This window comes from Elephantulus edwardii, unplaced genomic scaffold, assembly GCF_000299155.1.
Source record: "Elephantulus edwardii isolate Elephantulus edwardi_28Jun2011 unplaced genomic scaffold, EleEdw1.0 scaffold00167, whole genome shotgun sequence".
NCBI lineage: Eukaryota > Metazoa > Chordata > Mammalia > Macroscelidea > Macroscelididae > Elephantulus > Elephantulus edwardii.
This window is the reverse complement of record NW_006399917.1, coordinates 6,172,835-6,191,414: the sequence shown is the minus strand read 5'-3', so window position 1 is coordinate 6,191,414 and position 18,580 is coordinate 6,172,835. Positions and strand designations below refer to the sequence as shown.

Below are 18,580 nucleotides of genomic sequence, written 5' to 3'. Positions count from 1 at the left end.
GGTTGAATGCAATAAGTTGCTGGAAATTTCCAATTGTTTATATTTGCCTTTGAACTTGATGCTCTGCCAGGAAATCCTTTGTCCACTCTGTTTAGCAAAAGAAGTCTTAACTCATTCTGTGAATTACTGTTATTTTCTTTTTTAACATATTGTAAGAACTCTAGGAGGGATTGATTGCCTCTCCCACTGTATCAGCACTATTCTTTTTAAATATTGAGTTGATTCCAACACACAACTACCATATTTATGGTAGAGTTGAACTCTTCTCCCGTGGACTTCTGGTGGATGATTTATCAGAAGTAGATTCCCAGGCCTTTATATTGGTATCTTGTGGTTCTTATAATGCACAATTATTTTATCCCTTTTTGTATTAATTAACACAATTACAGTTTCATAAAAAAGTCAGATAAATAAAATAAATTAATATTTTTAAATGTTCTTTTTGATAATGCTAAATCACTAATGTTTGTCATGCAACAAATGTGGTAGATTTATTTTTTCCATTCAGTAGAGTTTATATTTACTAGTATTTCATCAAAGAATAAAGTAAACTGATTGTTTACTGTGGAAACCAAAGCAAAATGAAGAAATGTGTTTCATGAAACAAACTATTTGGGGCCAAGCATATTCCGACTATTAAGAATAAAATATTTTTATTTCATTACATTCCTTCGTGTCTAAGTAATTTCTAGGAAAACTAGGAGATTTATTTTATTATAAGGCAGAAAAAACTTTTGACAATAATAAAAGGAGAAAAAGAAATTATTTGATACAATGTATTTCATATAATGCAAGAAATATGGTAGAGAATTGTATAATTTTGTTTATGAAAAATTATGGTTTCTGTATAATGCCTGTAGGTTTTAAAACAATTTTGTTCAAATGTTTATGTGATTTAGACTCAATAATGCATGTAACACTTGTTTCTGATACAGGGTAAAATAGTGAAAAGTAACCTTAAGAAATTGAAGTGTATAAATACAATTGTATTTTCTTACTTGACCTTTCTCTCTGGCTGCCTACTTCCAAAGATTTTCATTTTATCTATATTTTGTTTGCTTTTACATATTTGAGGTATATAAATATAATATTTATTTCTTTATAATATTCCATATGTTGCTGTTGTTGGTCCATTTTCTTGATAATGAAAATTTGAGTTGCATCCAAATTTTAGTATTCAAAAGTGTACTACTATGACTATTTTTGGTTCATACTACATTTGTGCTAGTACTTTTTTAGGGTGTTATTAATTAATAATATACACATGTACAATTCTATAAATTTTTCAAATTTGTACAAACTTTACAAAGGTATAGTACTAATTGCCACTTCATGCCCATTGCTTATCATCCTTTCCAACTATGAACATCATCAGATTTTTAATCCTGAAAATCCAATAGGTGTTAAATGAATCTCTTTCTTGTATTATTCTATGGCAGCTTAATTAAAATAAATCTGATATATTTTCATACATTTTGTTACATCCTATATTTCCTTATATCCAAAAAGTCTGTGAATTTCTCTGCTCATTTTCATGTTTATCTTTTTCTCTAGTCATTGATAGACTTTCTTGGAATTTTCTGAGTGCTAATCCGGTGCCAGTTTGAAGTTTGGATTTTTATTGTTTCTCAAATGTAGCTTATTTCACTTGTGATATTAGCGCTTGTTGTGATCTAGTTCAAATTTTTTTCACAGCTGATATTGAGTTTCTCCAGTGATTTTTTCCACAGATGTAATTGATCTGATTTACGTGCATACTACCAGGTGAAATCATGTGTATAGTCTGTGTCTGTGTTTCTTATAAAAGGCATTAGCAATGAATACATATTTGCTTATACAAAATTCTTTCATTCTATCGCCGGCCTCATTTATATCACCAAGTCCGTTTTGCAACTACTGACCCTTCTTCATTGTTCCCGACTTTTGCATTTTAGTCACTTGTTATTATTAATGCATTTTTGATCAATTTCTGATTACAAAAGTTGGTAGAAATCTTCTGTTTCCTCTTGTTTGGTTCTGGTTGCTGGTGCCTATATTTGAATGATAGTGGTATTCACTGGACTTTCTTGTATGTGTACAGATATTACCCTGCCACTCCCATGTTTTATTTCAAATTGATCTGGAAATTATCTTTTTAACTATAAAAGTGAACTCGTTTTTCCTTACCTTTTCATCTCTGTTGTAGTAGATCATATGACTGTCTGATTCAAAATGCCCTGTGTCAATTCATCTCATTTCCCCAATACCTAGCTAGCATGTCAATATTTAGTCATTGCATTCCTTTCTCAACAATATCCAATTTCCCTGAATTCATGCTTCTCACATTCCATGTTGTAATCGTTCGTGTCTGTTACTATTGTTCCTCCTCATTTGTGTTTCCAAATTTGAGGGCCCAGCCTCAGGTGTCATATCTGCTAGAGTACTTTAAGTGTGCTTTATTGCACATAGGGTTTTTGAAGGCCACTTATATTTCAGAATTCGATTGCCAGTCCTTCTTTCTACTCTGTCTTAATTTGAATGCTCAACTTTAGAACAGTATCTGGCAGTCATTATCTATGGTGTCCTTGAAAGCATTCAACTACTCATCTAGTCTTCAATCATTAGGGTAATACATTCAATGTATTCCTTAAATAGTCTCTATACTCAGATGTGATATACACAGGGTCATATTTTGGCTTTTGTAGACATGTCTTAAATTTCATCAGCTTCAATTTTCACTTGCTTATGAACAATTTATGGTCCATTCCATTGTCAGCTCTGGACTTATTCTGATTGATGATACTGGGATTATCTAACATTTATTTTCACAGATATAGTTTATGGGATTCCTGTGAATTTATTCTGATGAGGCTCAAATGCAACAGTATTTATAAATTTTAATGAAGTTCTTTGCAAGGAATAAATAATCAGTTATACAACCTTTTAAAAATTTTCTATTAGTTTGAATAAAAAATTCATATACATTTTGTTTCATTGAGGTATTTTGTTTCCCACATGTCTTCATTCACATTGTGCTTCATATGATCACTTCTACACATTGTGTTTTATAAAATTAATCACTATTGACCTATGGCCACAATTACAGGTCTCCATTGGGTCTTTCCCAATTTTTTTGTCTCATCCCTCAGCCCATCAGACTTTGCCATCCCAATGATCCTCTGCTCTCCATTCCCCTACCCTCTCCTTTTCCACCTTTGAATTTTTATACACATAATGGTCTTATGCAATATTTGTCCTTATGACACTGAGTTAGGTCATTCAAAATAATATACTCTAGATTCTCCCATGTTATGTGGTATTTTACAAAATTGTTGCTCCTGAGTGCTGCATAGTATTCTTTTGTGTGAATGCACTATAATTTCTCAGAACATTCATTTTTAATGTACATTTGGGCTATTTCTATTTTCTTGCTCTTGTGAATAATTCTGTTATGAACATAGTTGTACAAGTCAGTTCTAGTTTACTTGAGACATAATCCTGGCAGGAGACTACCTGGGTAATATTGGATTTGTTTTCTTTCTTTTATTTTCTCACCATTAACACAATTATTGCCATCTGAGTTTTTTATCTAGGGAGGTCTGGTGACCTAATGGTAAGGAGCTGTGCTGCCATCCCAAATCTTGTTTTGTTTTGTTGTTGTTTTTTTAATTAAATTTTATTAGTTTTAATGTTCAACATTTACAGAGATTTTGGGTTTTTATTCATTCATTGTTGCACTGTTTTCTCCACCCTCATCCCCAGTTCGTACCATCCCAAATCTTATAATCCATCAGCTGTTCTGCAGGAGAAAGATGGACAAACTCCTTCTGTGCAATTAAACTGCCTCTTAAAACCTGCTGGACAGTTAGCTATGAATTGGTTCTGATTTAAGGTTCACAAAACCAGCAAGCTTCCTATCTAATAATTCAAAGATCTTATGTCATTTATTTCCCATATAGAAACGTGTTATGCAAAATGCTCAAGGGTAACACTTTTTCTTAAATAAGCTAAAGAATTGTTCAGTTTAAAGATGGCTTCAGGGGATATTTATTCTTTATGGGCTATCATCTAGAAGATCATCCAACTCTATCTGTCCAGAAAGTCTAGATTCCATAAAAATTTGAAATTTTATTCAAACTTATTCCCTTTATACCAGAATTCTTCTGAAAATAATCTTTAACCACAATAATTTATGGTAAGCAGGCATCATACAGCTGTTCTGGGTTCATATTTATGTGATAATGAGTCATTACTTTTGTGATTCTGGACTCTCCTTCTTATTCTATTACCGCAGGAGAATAGAGACTGATTCTTGTATCATAAATGGCTACTTGCAAGGTTTTAGCAACCTAAATACTACACAAAGAGCTAGAATGTAATTCAGGAACACTACAAACAATATTAGACCAATTAACTCTAATGTATTCATAAAACAATGACCCTAGGGAGTTCCTGGGTAGTGGAAATATTTAAGAGCTGACTACTAGCCAAAACACAATTGAAGGAACTAAGGAAGATGGACCTGCTATTTATTTGAGAAAAGTCACAGCCTAAAATCTTAAGAAATATTTCTACTCTGCACACATGGAGTCATAAAGGACTTCTCACATATTTTGGACATGTTGTTAGGAAGGACCAGTCTTTGGAAAAGGAGATCATGCTTGTAATGTGGAGGGTCAGTGAAGGAGTGAAAGATTCTCAATGAGATAGAGTGACACAGTGGCTCTAATGTTGGGTTTGAGTAAGTTGGGGATGATCAGGATGACGTGAAACAAGGCAGAGTTCACATTCATTGTGCACAGGGCCAGCAACAACATCAAGTAACAGCAACAACAAACCTCTTATCAAAGTGAATAAATTCCAGGAGGTGTTTTGTTGTATACAAGCATCATTAGTAACTCTTTTTACTTGTTTGTTTTTGGTAAAAATATACGTAACACAACAGTTAAAAACCTTTTTCAATTATAAAACTCAATGACATCACTTATATTAATCTTGTGAAACTATATTTATTATCATTGATTATTAAATTTACTATCACCGTAGAGAGCTCATTGAGAACCTATAACAGATTTGAACCCTCTATTGTGCCATCTTTATCATCCCTACATTTGAGCCATTTGCTGTGAATACTGATATTGTATCAATTCATCTCAATAAAGGTCTTTTTGTTCATTGACCCTCTAACTTTCTAATGATGATGTTTCTCTCCAAGAAATAGTCTCTCCCAACAACGTGTGCAAATTTTGTAAGATGAAGCCTCACCATCCTTGCACTCTAGTTGCACTTCCTCCAAGACTGTTTGTTGCTAATATCTGTTCATTTGACAGTCCATGGAATGTTCGCTACTCTTCTCCAACACCACAACTCAAAAGTATAGATTTCTCTCTTGTTATCCATAGTTATTGTCAAGTCCTCAGATGCATAATAGGTGATTAGGAAGATTGTGATTTGAATTGGGTACAAATATTTAACTCATTAATTTCTGTGATGTACACACTATCATTTATCTCACAGTTTAGAACCACCCAAGATCTGAATGAATAGATGTAGTCTTGTTTCATATAATTTAGTTTTAACTATTATGCATTAACACAATTCTTGACTTTTCTGGTTTACATGGGTGAGTTTGTTACTGTTTTCTTATATTACTTTTGAGGAGTAGTGCTCTTCCTCTCGTGCCACCAGTAGAATAATCCTCATTCTTCAAAGCCCATCTTGTACTTTGCAAGGTTCCTTGAACTTCTCACTTCTATTCCAAAAGCACCATGCATTTCTTTTCCCAGTTACCATATGGACCACTGCGTGCTATAATGAAATATTGTTGTTAGTTGCCATTTTTCATTTCTGACTAATAGTGATTCCATGTTTGCAGAGTAGGATTGTTCCAGAGGGCTAATGTGTACTTGATCCAAGCCTTTGCATTTTCAATTGCTATCTAAGCATTTGGAAGTTGGACCATGAATAAGGAAGACTGAAGAAAAACTGATGCCTTTGAATTCTGGTGCTGGTGAAGAGTACTGAATATCCCAAGATCAAACAAATCTGTCTTCAAGGAAGTGCAACCAGAGTTCTCCTGAAAGGCAATGATGATGAAACTTTGTCTCACTTATTTTGGGAGTATTTTCAGAAGGAACAAGTTTTTAGAGGAGATATTATGCTGGGAAAGGTTGAAGGCCAACAAAAGTGAGGAAGACCTGCAGTGAGATGGATTGGCACAATGACCATCACAATGGGCTTTGAAGATCACAGAGATCTGTTTTTCATGGGGTCGCTATTATTCATAGTCAACTTGACAGGACCTACGAACAAACAAAATAGAGTTGTTAAGGCTATGACCTCAAGAAGCAGATTTCTAAACCTGCTTTTCCAGGTAACTTGGGATGAGTTCCAACCACCTACTTTTTGGCTGGTTGTTGAATAAATGCTGTAATACTCAGAGCTTCTGTAGAGGCAAAATGATGGGTTTCTCATTTTTGGATGTCTGGAACATAGTGTAATGACTATCATGTAATATTTGTTTAATGGGTTATTTCTAGATTATTCATTTTTTGAAAGACTGTATTACTTGTGAGTCATGCTACATAAAGTTCACCTTTTTTTTTCTTCTCCTACTGCCATTATATAGGACGAAAAATATTTCCATAAGAAAATCTGGGAGCAATGCCTGTGAGACTTTCAAATTACTAGGATTCAGAAGCCAAACTGGTGGTTGGTTTGACCTTGATGATACTGTAGTGAGAACCATGCAAACTGGCTTGGTATCATTTGAGTTGTTTGAACATCTAGAGAGGTAATATAATAGTGGATGTAAGTTGTTAATATTATATCTTGATAGATCATAATTTATGTTACAGTATTGGAATCATGAGATTCATAGCTCTCAAGTAAGGATATGAAGAGTCTTTTAGAATGTCTTTAATATGTAAACCAGAAAGGAAATAAATATGCTCACTATGATTTCATTCATGGTAGTTTTTTTCAACAAGAGCTTTTGGAAACCGCTCATAACTTAGATTTATTTTTATAGACTTTCTTCAACTCCAAAATAATTTTAAAACAGCACCTTCATTTCTGGAGTTCCATGGAGATAGTAATTAACTGTTCATATTATGGTAATGTCATAACTATGTATGTAAAACTCAATTTGTTATTTCAGCACCCTCATTTTCCCTCCTCATTTCCATGTTTTCTAGACAGTCTGTCTTGAGAACAGTTTTATGGTTCGTGAGGAATCTCAAATCCCATCTTTTGTGAGGAATGAGCACTCAAAAATAAATGACAACTCATAAAGAAATTTGACTAAAGATAGTGCTTTCGTTTCATGATAGAAGATTTACATTGGAAATAGTTTTCAGCCTCACATTCTCCAGAAACAGAATTTGAGATGAGAATATTTGTGTAAGTGAAAGGTGCTTCAGATGAATCTTCTAATGTACTAAAGGAAGTAAATAGGGCAAGAGAAGAAAGAAAGAAACAGTTTGGTTTCACTTGAAATCTACCTTCATTCTGATATATTACAGAAACTCTGGAGTTTATATATCACTACTCAATAAGCTGGGTATATTTGGCCTCATTCTTCAGTGGTTGCCTGTGAATACATAGCTACCTTGACTAAGGGGACTCCCATGGGCCCAGAGAAATTCTGTGGAGAAGAATTGGGGATGAGTGGTTCATTCCAGTCAAAAAAGTACATCATTCTAGTCTTATGACAATGATGGCATATATTCTGCATCTTATTGAAACAAAATGGATTGTTGTTGTTACATGCTACCAAGTTGGAATCAGTGAAGAACTGATGCTCCAGTGGGTATTCAGAGGCTCTAGGTAGCACAAAAGGAGATTGTCCATCTTTCTGTTGGGGAGCAGTTGGAAAATTTGAACTGCATGCTTTTGTGTTGGCAGCACGACTCATTACCTACTAGACCATGAAAGACTTGGACTATTTTTTTTTCTCTTCTTATTTTTTGAAGTAATTTTTTTATAATGCTAATTAGGAGTTCCTAGCTGGTGCAAATGATTAGTCTCTTTATTACTAGTGTAATGGTTGACCCTTTGAGTCCACTTCAAGTGCTTAGAACACAGATCTTGCAACCTGCTTTTGAAAGGTTTTGAAACCCTATGGAGAACTGTATTTAGCACACATGGAGTCAGCACAAGTCAAAATCAGTTATATGGTAACTAAGAATAACAACTAATATCACACACAAGCAAAATCCTGCTGAAGATTATCCAAAAAAAAAATTGACTTGGAACAGTACATTGAAAAAGCATAAACTGAGTTTATACTAGGGCTATCAGATGGATCTTGGCTGAAAGCAGACAGTACCAGAGAAATGTCTATCTTTGTTTAATTGATTATACAAAGGAATTTGGCTGTGTGGATTATAACAAACTGGCTAACCCTGAGAGGAATGGGGATCCCAGACACTTGATTGTGCTCAGGCAAAACCTACACTTGAATCAGGACGCAGTGGTCAGAATAGAGCAGGGAAATACTACATTGTTCAAAATCAGGAAAGCAGTACATCAGGGATGCATTGTGCCTCCATACCTTTTCAATCTCTGTGAAGAACAGATCTTTAAGGAGGCTGGATTTTATGAGGAGGAATGTGGCATCAGAATTGGAGGAAGGCTCTTCAACAACCTGGGTTATGAAGATGACACAACATTGCTTGCATAAAGTGAGGAAGACCTGAACCATGTGCTGCAGAAGGCCAAAGACTGCAATCTCCAATATGGGCTGAAGCTCAACATCAATAAAACAGAGATTTTTCACTATTAGGCCAATTGGCAGCAACATGATAGATGGAGAAGAGATTGAAATTGTTAGCAATTTCAGCTTGCTTGGTTTTACAATCAACACTCTTTGCCAGCAGTAAGGAAATCAGAAGACATACTTCATTGGATAAATCTGCTACCAGGGACCTTTCCAGAGTGCTGAAGAGCAACAATATCTATCTAGAGACTAAGTCGCTCCTGATCCAGGCCATGGTCTTCACAATTACTTGCTATACATCAGAGAGCTGGACAATGACTAGGGATGATAGAAGAAGAATAGTTGCCTTTGAGTTGTAGTGCTAGAGAAGAATATTGAATACAGCATGACCTGCAAAGAGAACAAACAAGTCTGTTCTGGATAAGTGAAACCAAATTGATCCTTAGAGGCAAGGATTTTGAAGTTTCATCTCATATACTTTGGGCACTTTGTCAGGAGAGGTCTGTCTTTGGAAAAGGACGTCAAGCTTGGAAGGGTGGAGGGATAACGCAAGAGAGGGATACCCTGGATGAGATATATTGACACAACAACTGGGATTATGTGGGTAGATGTGTCAGAGATGGAGAGATTGGCTCAGGATAGGGCAGGGATCAGAGCAATAGAGCATAGTGTTGTTATGAGTTGCAGATGACCACACAAAACAAAAAGGACAAATAAAATGCTAATTAAAAATATAGGGCCCTATTTGAGAATGTTCCAAAAATTAGATGATTTCTATGTTTAAGAACATCTATTTTTACAATATAATTTAGTTTGAGGTAGCTTTGAAACTACTCAGAATTTCCCTGAATTTGTTAACAAATGTTACCACTTGGACAATACGCTTGACTTGGAAGGACGTTGAGATACTAATGGTTGGTTTTTGGTTTCAGGTTTTTTTGTTTGTTTGTTTTGGGGGGGGTATTATTAGATAGTATAAAGGAGCTCTGATAGAGTAGTCCAGAGGGAACTGTATTGCTAACCCAACGGTACTCTTTCTCTCTCTGGTGGTTCAACTTGATCTTCAGTGGAGAAAGATAAGCAAACTCCTCACATGTAATTTATAGCCTCAGAAACCCAATGGAGGGACAGCTATGTGTTGGTTCTGATTTGATGTAAATGAATGAGGTTTTTTAAGATAGTAGTGTATGTTGTTTAGTCTGTATATTTTTCTTGTACAGGTTTATTGTGCTTCACCTCTCTTCCACTGTGGACAATAGCCACTTGGTTTCTTTTGTGAAATCTTTAGAGGAAGCCACATGCAGCACCACTGCCTCTGTAATAGCCCATCATCAGAAAGATCATCCTCATCGAGTGGTGATTTTAGTGGTGCCTTATAAAGATTTAAACCAGGAACTTAAGAACTTGCGCTTAGGTGGATTCCATGGTCCCCCAGAGCCATCTCGCCATTTCCAATTGAGAGAAGGAGAACAACTTCTTTTAAGGTTTACTGGGAACATATTTGCTTCAAGTAAGTGTAAAAAAGCCTCCTTGACTATTCTATAGGGAGCCCTGACTATTCTATAGTGTGTTATGTGTTGGGCTACTAACTGAAAGATTGGTTTGAATGTACCAGGCAGGCAGATGAGGCAGTCTCCTTACATAAAGATTTACAATCTTGGATGACTGAGGACAGGCTGCCATGATTTCTTCTTTCATAGGGTATGTTTCTTTCTTTATAGACAAGTTATATGAGACATTATTTTACACATAGCCAATTCTAACTTTCTCCATGCCTTTGAGTTATAGTATGGGAGAAGAATATTCTTAATATTCCTTGGTTTGTAAGAAGAATGAACAGAAATGTCTTTGAGAAATTGCAACCAAAGGTACTCCATGGAGGCCAGGGATGAAGCTTCATCTCACCCAGTGGGGGCATATTTTTAGGTTAGGCTATTCCTTGGAAAAGGCCATCAGTCTTGGAAAAATGGAGGGTCAATGAAAGAGAGGAAGACCTTCAACCAGATAGATTGATATAATCTCTACAGCAATGGGCTCAAGTGTGTTTGGGATGATAAGAATGGCACAGAGCAGGACAGGGTTCAGAACTGTTGTTGATAGTGTCATTATGAGTCATACTTGATTCAACTACACCTAAAAGCAACAACCTTCTCCATGATCACCACGTTCATGGTAACATCTTTTTCCTACACCAATTAAGTCACCTCTTAAGTTCTCTCCTTTTGCCCACAGGGAATCTATTTCCATAACATGACAAGAAGTGAGTTCTTTAAAATAAAAATTGTATTATATTAGCACCAGCAGTCAGGAAATCAAAAGACAAATTGCATTAGGTAAATCTGCTGTCAAGGACCTTTCCACGATATCAGTCTAGAGATTAAGGTGCACCTGAACCTGTCTATAGTCTTTGCAATTACTTGCTAGGCATCAGAGAGCTGGACAATAACTAAAGATGACAGAAGAAAAATCGATGCCTTTGAATTGTGGTGCTGGGGAAAAGTCTTGAACATTCCATAGATTGCCAAGGGAACAAATAGGTTTGTCTTAGAGAGGGTGAAATCAAGTTTCTCCTTAGAGGCTAAAATGTTGAAGCTCCATCTCACATATTTTGGGCATTTGACCAAGAGGGACCAACCCTTGGAGACTTGGAAGGAGGGGGGACAGCACAGAAGAGGAAGACTCCAGATGAGATGGATTGATACAGTAACTAGGGCAATGGGGGTAGCTGTGTCAGAGTCAGTGAGACTGGCTCAGGACAGAGCAGGCTTCATACCTGTTGTGCATAGGGTCATGATGAGTTGTAGATTACTTGATGGCACATAACAACAGCAACATTAGTAGTTTGGTTAAAATTTTATTATAATTACTTCCAAATCTACTTCAAACAATATCCAAATCCTTCATCATGGCTCCCCTCCTTCAAAATCTAACCTAGGTTCAGTGAACCCTGTGAGATAAATGCATAGAGCTACATTTCAATTTAATTATCTTCTTTTTAATTCAATTGATTATATTTTATATTATATGCATTTATAAACAAGCTTGGAAGGAGGAGTGGCATCCACTTCCATAATAGCTTGCCTCCAGAAACCCTATGAACCTGGAGAGAGGATGAAAGGAACCTAAGCGTTTAGGACTCTACTTCATAGGGTCGCTATGAGTCGCCTGTGACTCGACAGCACTTAACAATAATATCAACACAGAGAGAAAGATCAGCTGGCCCAGTGGACAGAAAGCGATGCTACCAAGCCAAAGGTTGGTGACTTTTAATCTGAGGCCCTCTGGCCTTCTTTCATTGTTTTTGTTCAGACATTTCTCTAGGTCGTATAGCCCTGGTGTACAAGTTGCTGCACTTGGTCACTTGTGGTTGCTGTGAGGCTGAACTGTGACACTGATGTGTCAAATGTGTTAATGGTTGGCTACTCAATGTGGACAGAGAGCGGGGTGGAGCTCCCCAATTAAAAGAAGCTTGGAAGGAGGAATGGCATCCACTTCCATAATAGCTTGCCTCCGGAAACCCTATGAACCTGGAGAAAGGATGAAAGGAACCCAAGTGTCAAGGACTCTCCTTCATAGGGTCACTATGAGTCGCCTGTGACTCGATGGCACTTAACAACAACAACAACAACAACAACAACATGTGTTTATAAAACATTCTGAGAAGACAGCCGTAGGATCTGAACCCAAATGAATGTATATAAAGAGACTCTGAACTTTGATCTAGATGACGACATGGCCCTTCTTACCTCTGAAGTTCTTCCAAGTACTACTTTCTTTTCTTGGTTACAGTGGCACTAGGTTTATTTCATTACCAGTCACGTTCATTACCAGCCTAAGCCCTTTACACTTGTGATCTCTTTTGTCTGAAATGACCTTTTATCCAGAGATCTCAACTTCTGTATTCTTCTCATCCTTCTGGTCTCACTGAACATGTCACACCTAAGAGAGAAGCTTCCCCAACCTCTCTAAAGTTGCTTACTAATCCCCAAACATTGTCTAGTGTTACTTCAATAGATCTTACTCTCATCATTTATTAATATTAGAAATGCATTCTAATACCTATCTTGTTTATCTGACATACCTCCATTATAGCACTTCACTGTAAAGATAGATGGTGAGTTCTATTAGAGTGGGAATAATATTTGTCTTATTCATCATTGCTAGAATAGCACACTCAATAAATATTTAAAAGATAAATGAATACACAAACAGTAAAGGTAGAGCCAGGAGCTATATACTGGTATTTGAGGCTTGTGAAACAAACAAGCAAGCAAACAAACAAACAAACTGAGTCTCAGTTTGTTTTTCTGAAACTTATCTTTCCTATTGCAGAAAGAAACCAAACCCAGTACAAAACAAACCACTATTCACTCACTCACTTATCCTATTCATGTCTTTCAACATGTCAGTTCAGCCTTTAAACTCTGTCTTGTCTTGAATCTGCCTATCACTCTATTTCCCAGTGCTGAAACAAGAGCCCCAGACACCTTCTTCTGAAAGAGCTGCAATAGGTTCCTAAGTGGCCTCCGCTCATCCAGCGCTGTCCAATCCATTTTGTGATGAGAATGCAAGCCGAAGGGAAATCCTATTCTTTTCCTTGCTTAAACACCTTCACTTTCCCCTCATTTTACTTAGAATTAAAATCTATTTTCTGATCACAGACACCAATGCTTTGCCTTCTAGTTTCTATACAATTTGCTAACCTTGTCTCAAAGAAGTATTTCCCTCTCATCTTAGAAAAAAAGCCATATTTGAAAAAGAAATTGTTTACAGTCCCTGAATAGCCATAATTCCTTCTAACCACAGGATGCTGTTTCCTCTGCTTATAATGCTCTTCCTGCCACAATCGTTAACAGCTAATTTCATCTGTCATTCCTCAAGTCTCAACTTGAGATAGAGAAATCTTCCCCCACAACCTTACTTTAATTTTCCTCTTCTGCTCACTCTCATGTTTATCCAGGACTCTTTCTGTTTCTATTATTAAAATGACCACATTTTGAAATTATCTTGCTCATTTATTTCTTTGCCTTACCTCCCCCTCATATGCATATGTGATTTTCTTCTCATACATTTCAAAAGGGCAGTGCCCACGTCTGTCTTGTGTTTCCTGATGCTGACAGAATGGCACAGGATTGAGCAAGGTTCACATCCATTGTTCATCACGTATCTGTGAGTTATAGTCAATTCGATGGCACCTAACAATAACATCAACAACTATACTGGGCTTGGTACGTCAAAGGCTGTCACCAAATACACAGCAAATGAATGAAGGAACAAAATGCTGAGAGGAGGTAGCAAGATAAAAAAGGAACATTAAAGATAGAATGAAAGTGGAAACAGTGAAGATGTGGCAGAAGAAATAAGAGGAAGATGAAGAAAAAGTGAAATAGAGAAGAAAATTATGGAAAGAAAATAGATATGAACAATAGAGAAAAAAAGATCATTCAGAGAATTGTTACCACACTAGTTTCTTTTCCATTAATTTAGTTCCTTCTTTTCTTTTCCCCCTAAAGTTGAGTAGAATCTAGCGTGCGGTGTGTGTGTGTGTGTGTGTGTGTGCTTGTGTGATATGTGGGGAGGTGGGGCTTCAGAAATGAGTTTTATAGAGAACTTTTAGTCTAGGAGGCCTACAGAGTGATAGTCTTTATTGAACATGTGTGTCCCTGAATCAAATAATGCTTATATTTTCTATGATTCAGAAAATGGCCCCAGAGTCATTGACTTTTTGTTGCCTCAAAAATGATGCTTGAAGTCAAGACTGACTTTTTATCTGGTAAATGAAAAATGAGTGTCAAAGTAGCCCAAATTGAAGTCCATCTTCTACTCTCACATGCAGATCTTTTTCATCTAAATCAGTTGATAGAAATTAGTGAGTGAATAACAATATGTCCTAAAAAGGGGAGTAAAAGAGAGATACGGGGGTGGAAGGAAGGGTGGAAGAGATTTCTTCCCATTTGTTTTCCACAGCAGTAACAACAGTGCACATCCTGGGACAATCTTTCTCAGAATAGATAGTCATGAACCAGAAGTGTCCCACCCACACTAATGATGCAATGATTTTCCTGTAATGCCCGGGATAGCATCTATGTTTATTACTTCCCTAAACAGGAGTGAGTTACTGTTCTTCTCACAGGCAGTGATATTGAGTGTACCTGTTAGAAGAAGAGGAAAGTGTCTGTTGAAGTAAGAGTGCTCAAAGATGCACAGTAAGTCTGCAATTTCTTCATGTGAGGGAGGGGGAAAGAAGCCATCTCCACTGGAGGAGATGAGTCAGGAAGAATGCCAGGATCATTTTTGCTTTGTTTTCCCTACTGTCTTCACTATCAAATGCTTCCAAATATAAATATACAAATGACCAGTTTGAAAGACAACATACTGACTTTCTCATCCTTTGATAGCTGCCAGCAGTCTTGGTAATTCTGGGTGGTCCTAGAGTCCTTGGCATCAGTGGGCTTGTTGAAGATTCTCCCACAGTGGTTGTCCTCTCCCAATATGTGTCTCTTGTGGTCTTTCTATAACCCACACATGATTTGGTTTAGCATTGTTCCTCATGAACATGGCAAAAGAAAACCCTGCTTCCAAGTAGGACCACATTTGAAGTACAAATGGCCAGGTCACCTACACATAGTTCAGGTGGGAGCACAATTCAATCTATAGTTTTTAGAGGTTCACACCCAAATCTGGGACCCAAATGAATTTTAAACATTTAAGAACACAAAGCTGGTAAATTAATACCTCACATTTTAGCAAGATTTAAGATAATATCCTGTGTGATTTACTACCTCTGAAAATGCACTGGAGAGTCAGCTATCGGTGAGTTCAGCAAAACAGCAATAACAACTGTAACTCTCAAAGAAATACAATCAGACCTCTAACTGGAAAATTCTTTCTGGTCCTTTTCCCATATTATCTCTTACTGTGTGTTCAGATATCACATCCATGTTCATGTTCGGGGAGCTTTCTTTAGCCTACCTGATTATGTTAGTCTGTCCTTTTCAGGATCTGATATAACTTTTATTTGTTTAATTATTTGATCAATGCCAACTTCTCTGACTATAATTTTATAAGAGAGAATGTATTCCTATTGTAAGAAAGAGTGAAACTCAGTACTTAGAACATTCCCTACTCAGTAGAATTCACTTAGTGAATATACAATTTTGAGAACGACCAAAAACCCCAAACACATAAGAAAGATACAAATTGTAGTATTGAGGGTGATTAAAAGGACTTAAATATTTAGTTAATGGATTTAGACAATCTTCCTTTCAGAAATCAAAAAAATTCTCATATTCATTTGTGTGAAATATAGACAGACTGAGTTGTGTGCTTATTTTCTTATTTCTATTTTATACTTAAGGGGAGATTCATGGAATACCGCCTCTTACTATTCCTAAAAAAATCTGTTAAAAGAGGTGCTCCCTTTAGTTTCATGTTTGGTCTTCAAATATTTTTAGTTAAAAGATAGAATGTGCTCCCAAGGATAGAGCTCTAAATTAGCATTTATGCTTCGTATTAACTGACACTCAAGCGCCTGGTGCCCCCAAAATCTAGAAATTGCTTTGAAGTATTTTTGCAACATTGCATAAATGTTAGTTTCCACCATCACAACTAACAATGCTCTATAATATTTTGTGTGTAATTTAAGAGTTTTCTTTGATCTAGGAAATATTTTTTCCTGAATATTTGTGTAAGATGTTAAATGACCATCTTTCATTCATTCAACAAAAATTTTCATGCTTTTATAGATATATCCTAGTGATGAGGGACAGAGAACAAGCAAATAAAGATAATATACATTTAACAAAGGATGTTCAGAGCAAGAGAAATGAATTAAGCGAGAAATCATAGGTAATCTGAGAGCAAATGTAAAGTTCATCATTTAGTTTTAAATAGTAATCAGAAAATTTTCTTTTTGGGAAAATGATATAGCCAATTTTTGCACCTTATTTGATATTCAGTAATAAAAAAGGGTTCAACAGGGACAAATAAACTGAGTGAGGAATGTACTTAGTGTACTTGAGGAACAACAAGCAAAGTGGGATGACTTGATCAAAGGAAATGAGTGGAGTGTCACCGAAAATGATGTAAACACAGATCACGATTTGTATGTAGGTTATTTCAAGGATTGTGTGTTTTATTATACATGAGAGCCATAAGACATTTCCATGAAAGAAATTACTATTCAGCTACTTAAAGAATTAACTATGTAAGGGTTATGTTAGAAGCAAGGAATTCATTGCAGTAAATCAAGCTGATGACTTATAAAAGCAGTGGAGAATCAGTTAGAATTCAGGAATACTCCAAGGCAGTGATTCTAACAGGATTTTTCTGTTATATCATACTGGTGACCCATTTAAATTTTCTAAATAAAGGCATAGTAATTACATTTCTGTAGGTACAGTGCTTGTCTGCCAGATGTTGTACTAAAGTAGAGCTCTCAGATTAAAGGATATCAGGAAGAAGGATTTACCATCCACTTGTAAAATAATGTTGTTGATGATTGCCTTTGAGTCAAGCATGACTCATAGCTACCCTATGAACAAAAGGCCTGTAGCCCTCTACAACTATCGACATTTATTAAAATTAATAGAGTTTGCAGAGGTATGTTGTTTAGGAAGCGGATGCCACTCCAGCTTCCTCTGAATAGGCCTAGTGAAACCCTATAAAAAATTGAGCATAGTTAATTAGATATAACATTGGAGACAGAGTCCTCAGATTGGAAGACACTAAAAAAATGAGGAAAAAGAGTTGCAAATACCCACTAATAATTAGAATATGAAACACATGAAGTATGAATATAGGATAAGTGGACATTTTAAAGAATGAAATGGAATACATAAATATATAAATACTAGGCATTAGTGAACTGAGATGAATTGGCATTGTTGTTGTTGTTATGTGCCATCGAGTTGCTTGCGACTCATAGCGACCCTGTGTAAAGAGCCCTAAACGCCGTTCTATCCTGTGCCAACCTCACCGTCTCAAACACACTCATTCTCACCATTCCACTCACAGAATCAATCCATCTCATTGAGGGTCTTCCCCTCCTGTGCCGTCCCTTCACTCTCCCAAACAAGATGTCCCTCTCCAAGGACCAGTCCCTCCTTGCAACATACCCAAAGTATGTCAGACGAAGCTTCAGAATCCTTGACTCCAAGGTGCATTCTGTGTTCACCCTCTCTAAGACAAACCTGTTTGTTTTTCTAGCACTCCATGGTGTATTCAACATTCTTCTCCTGCACCACAGCTCAAAGGCATCAATTCTTCTATCATCACTATTCACTGTCCAACTTTCTGATGCATAGCATGCAATGGCAAAGGCTATAGCCCAAATTAGGCACACCTTAGTCTCCAGCCTGACATCATTGCTCTTCAGTACTCTTGAGAGGTCCCTCACAGCTGACTTTCCCAATGCACTTAATTTCTTGATTTCCTGGCTGCTGTTACCAAGAGTGTTGACTGTGAAACCAAGCAAACAAAAACGTAACTATCTCAATTTCTTCAACATCCATACTGATGCTGTCAATTGGCCCAGTGGTGAGAATCTTTGTTTTCCTGACATTGAACCTCGATCTATATTGAAGGCTGCTATTCTTGACCTTCTGCAGCAAGCACTTCAGGTCCTCCTCAGTTTCAGCAAGCAGGGTTGTATCATCCACATAACGCAGGTTGTTGATGACTCTTCCACCAATCCTGATGCCACATTCCTCCTCGTACAGTCCAGCACCTTGGATGATCTGTTCTGCATACAGATTGAAAAGATATGGAGACAAAATACATCCCTGACAGACCCCCTTCTTGATTTCGAACCATGCAGTGGTTCCTTGCTCTGTTCTGATGACTGCCTCTGGACCCAAATATAGGTTTGGCATTGTTGTTGTT

At 36.6% G+C, this 18,580-nt stretch overlaps 1 protein-coding gene across 1 annotated transcript in view; it reads left to right on the top strand.

Moving 5' to 3' along the window:
• Positions 1-18,580, top strand: part of DTHD1 (death domain containing 1) — a 120,254-nt gene that overhangs the window by 32,641 nt on the left and 69,033 nt on the right. The window contains exons 4-5 of the mRNA XM_006895427.1: positions 6,608-6,772; positions 9,919-10,208. Of these exons, the coding sequence (XP_006895489.1) occupies positions 6,608-6,772; positions 9,919-10,208 (455 nt within the window). The remainder of the gene's footprint in view (positions 1-6,607; positions 6,773-9,918; positions 10,209-18,580) is intronic.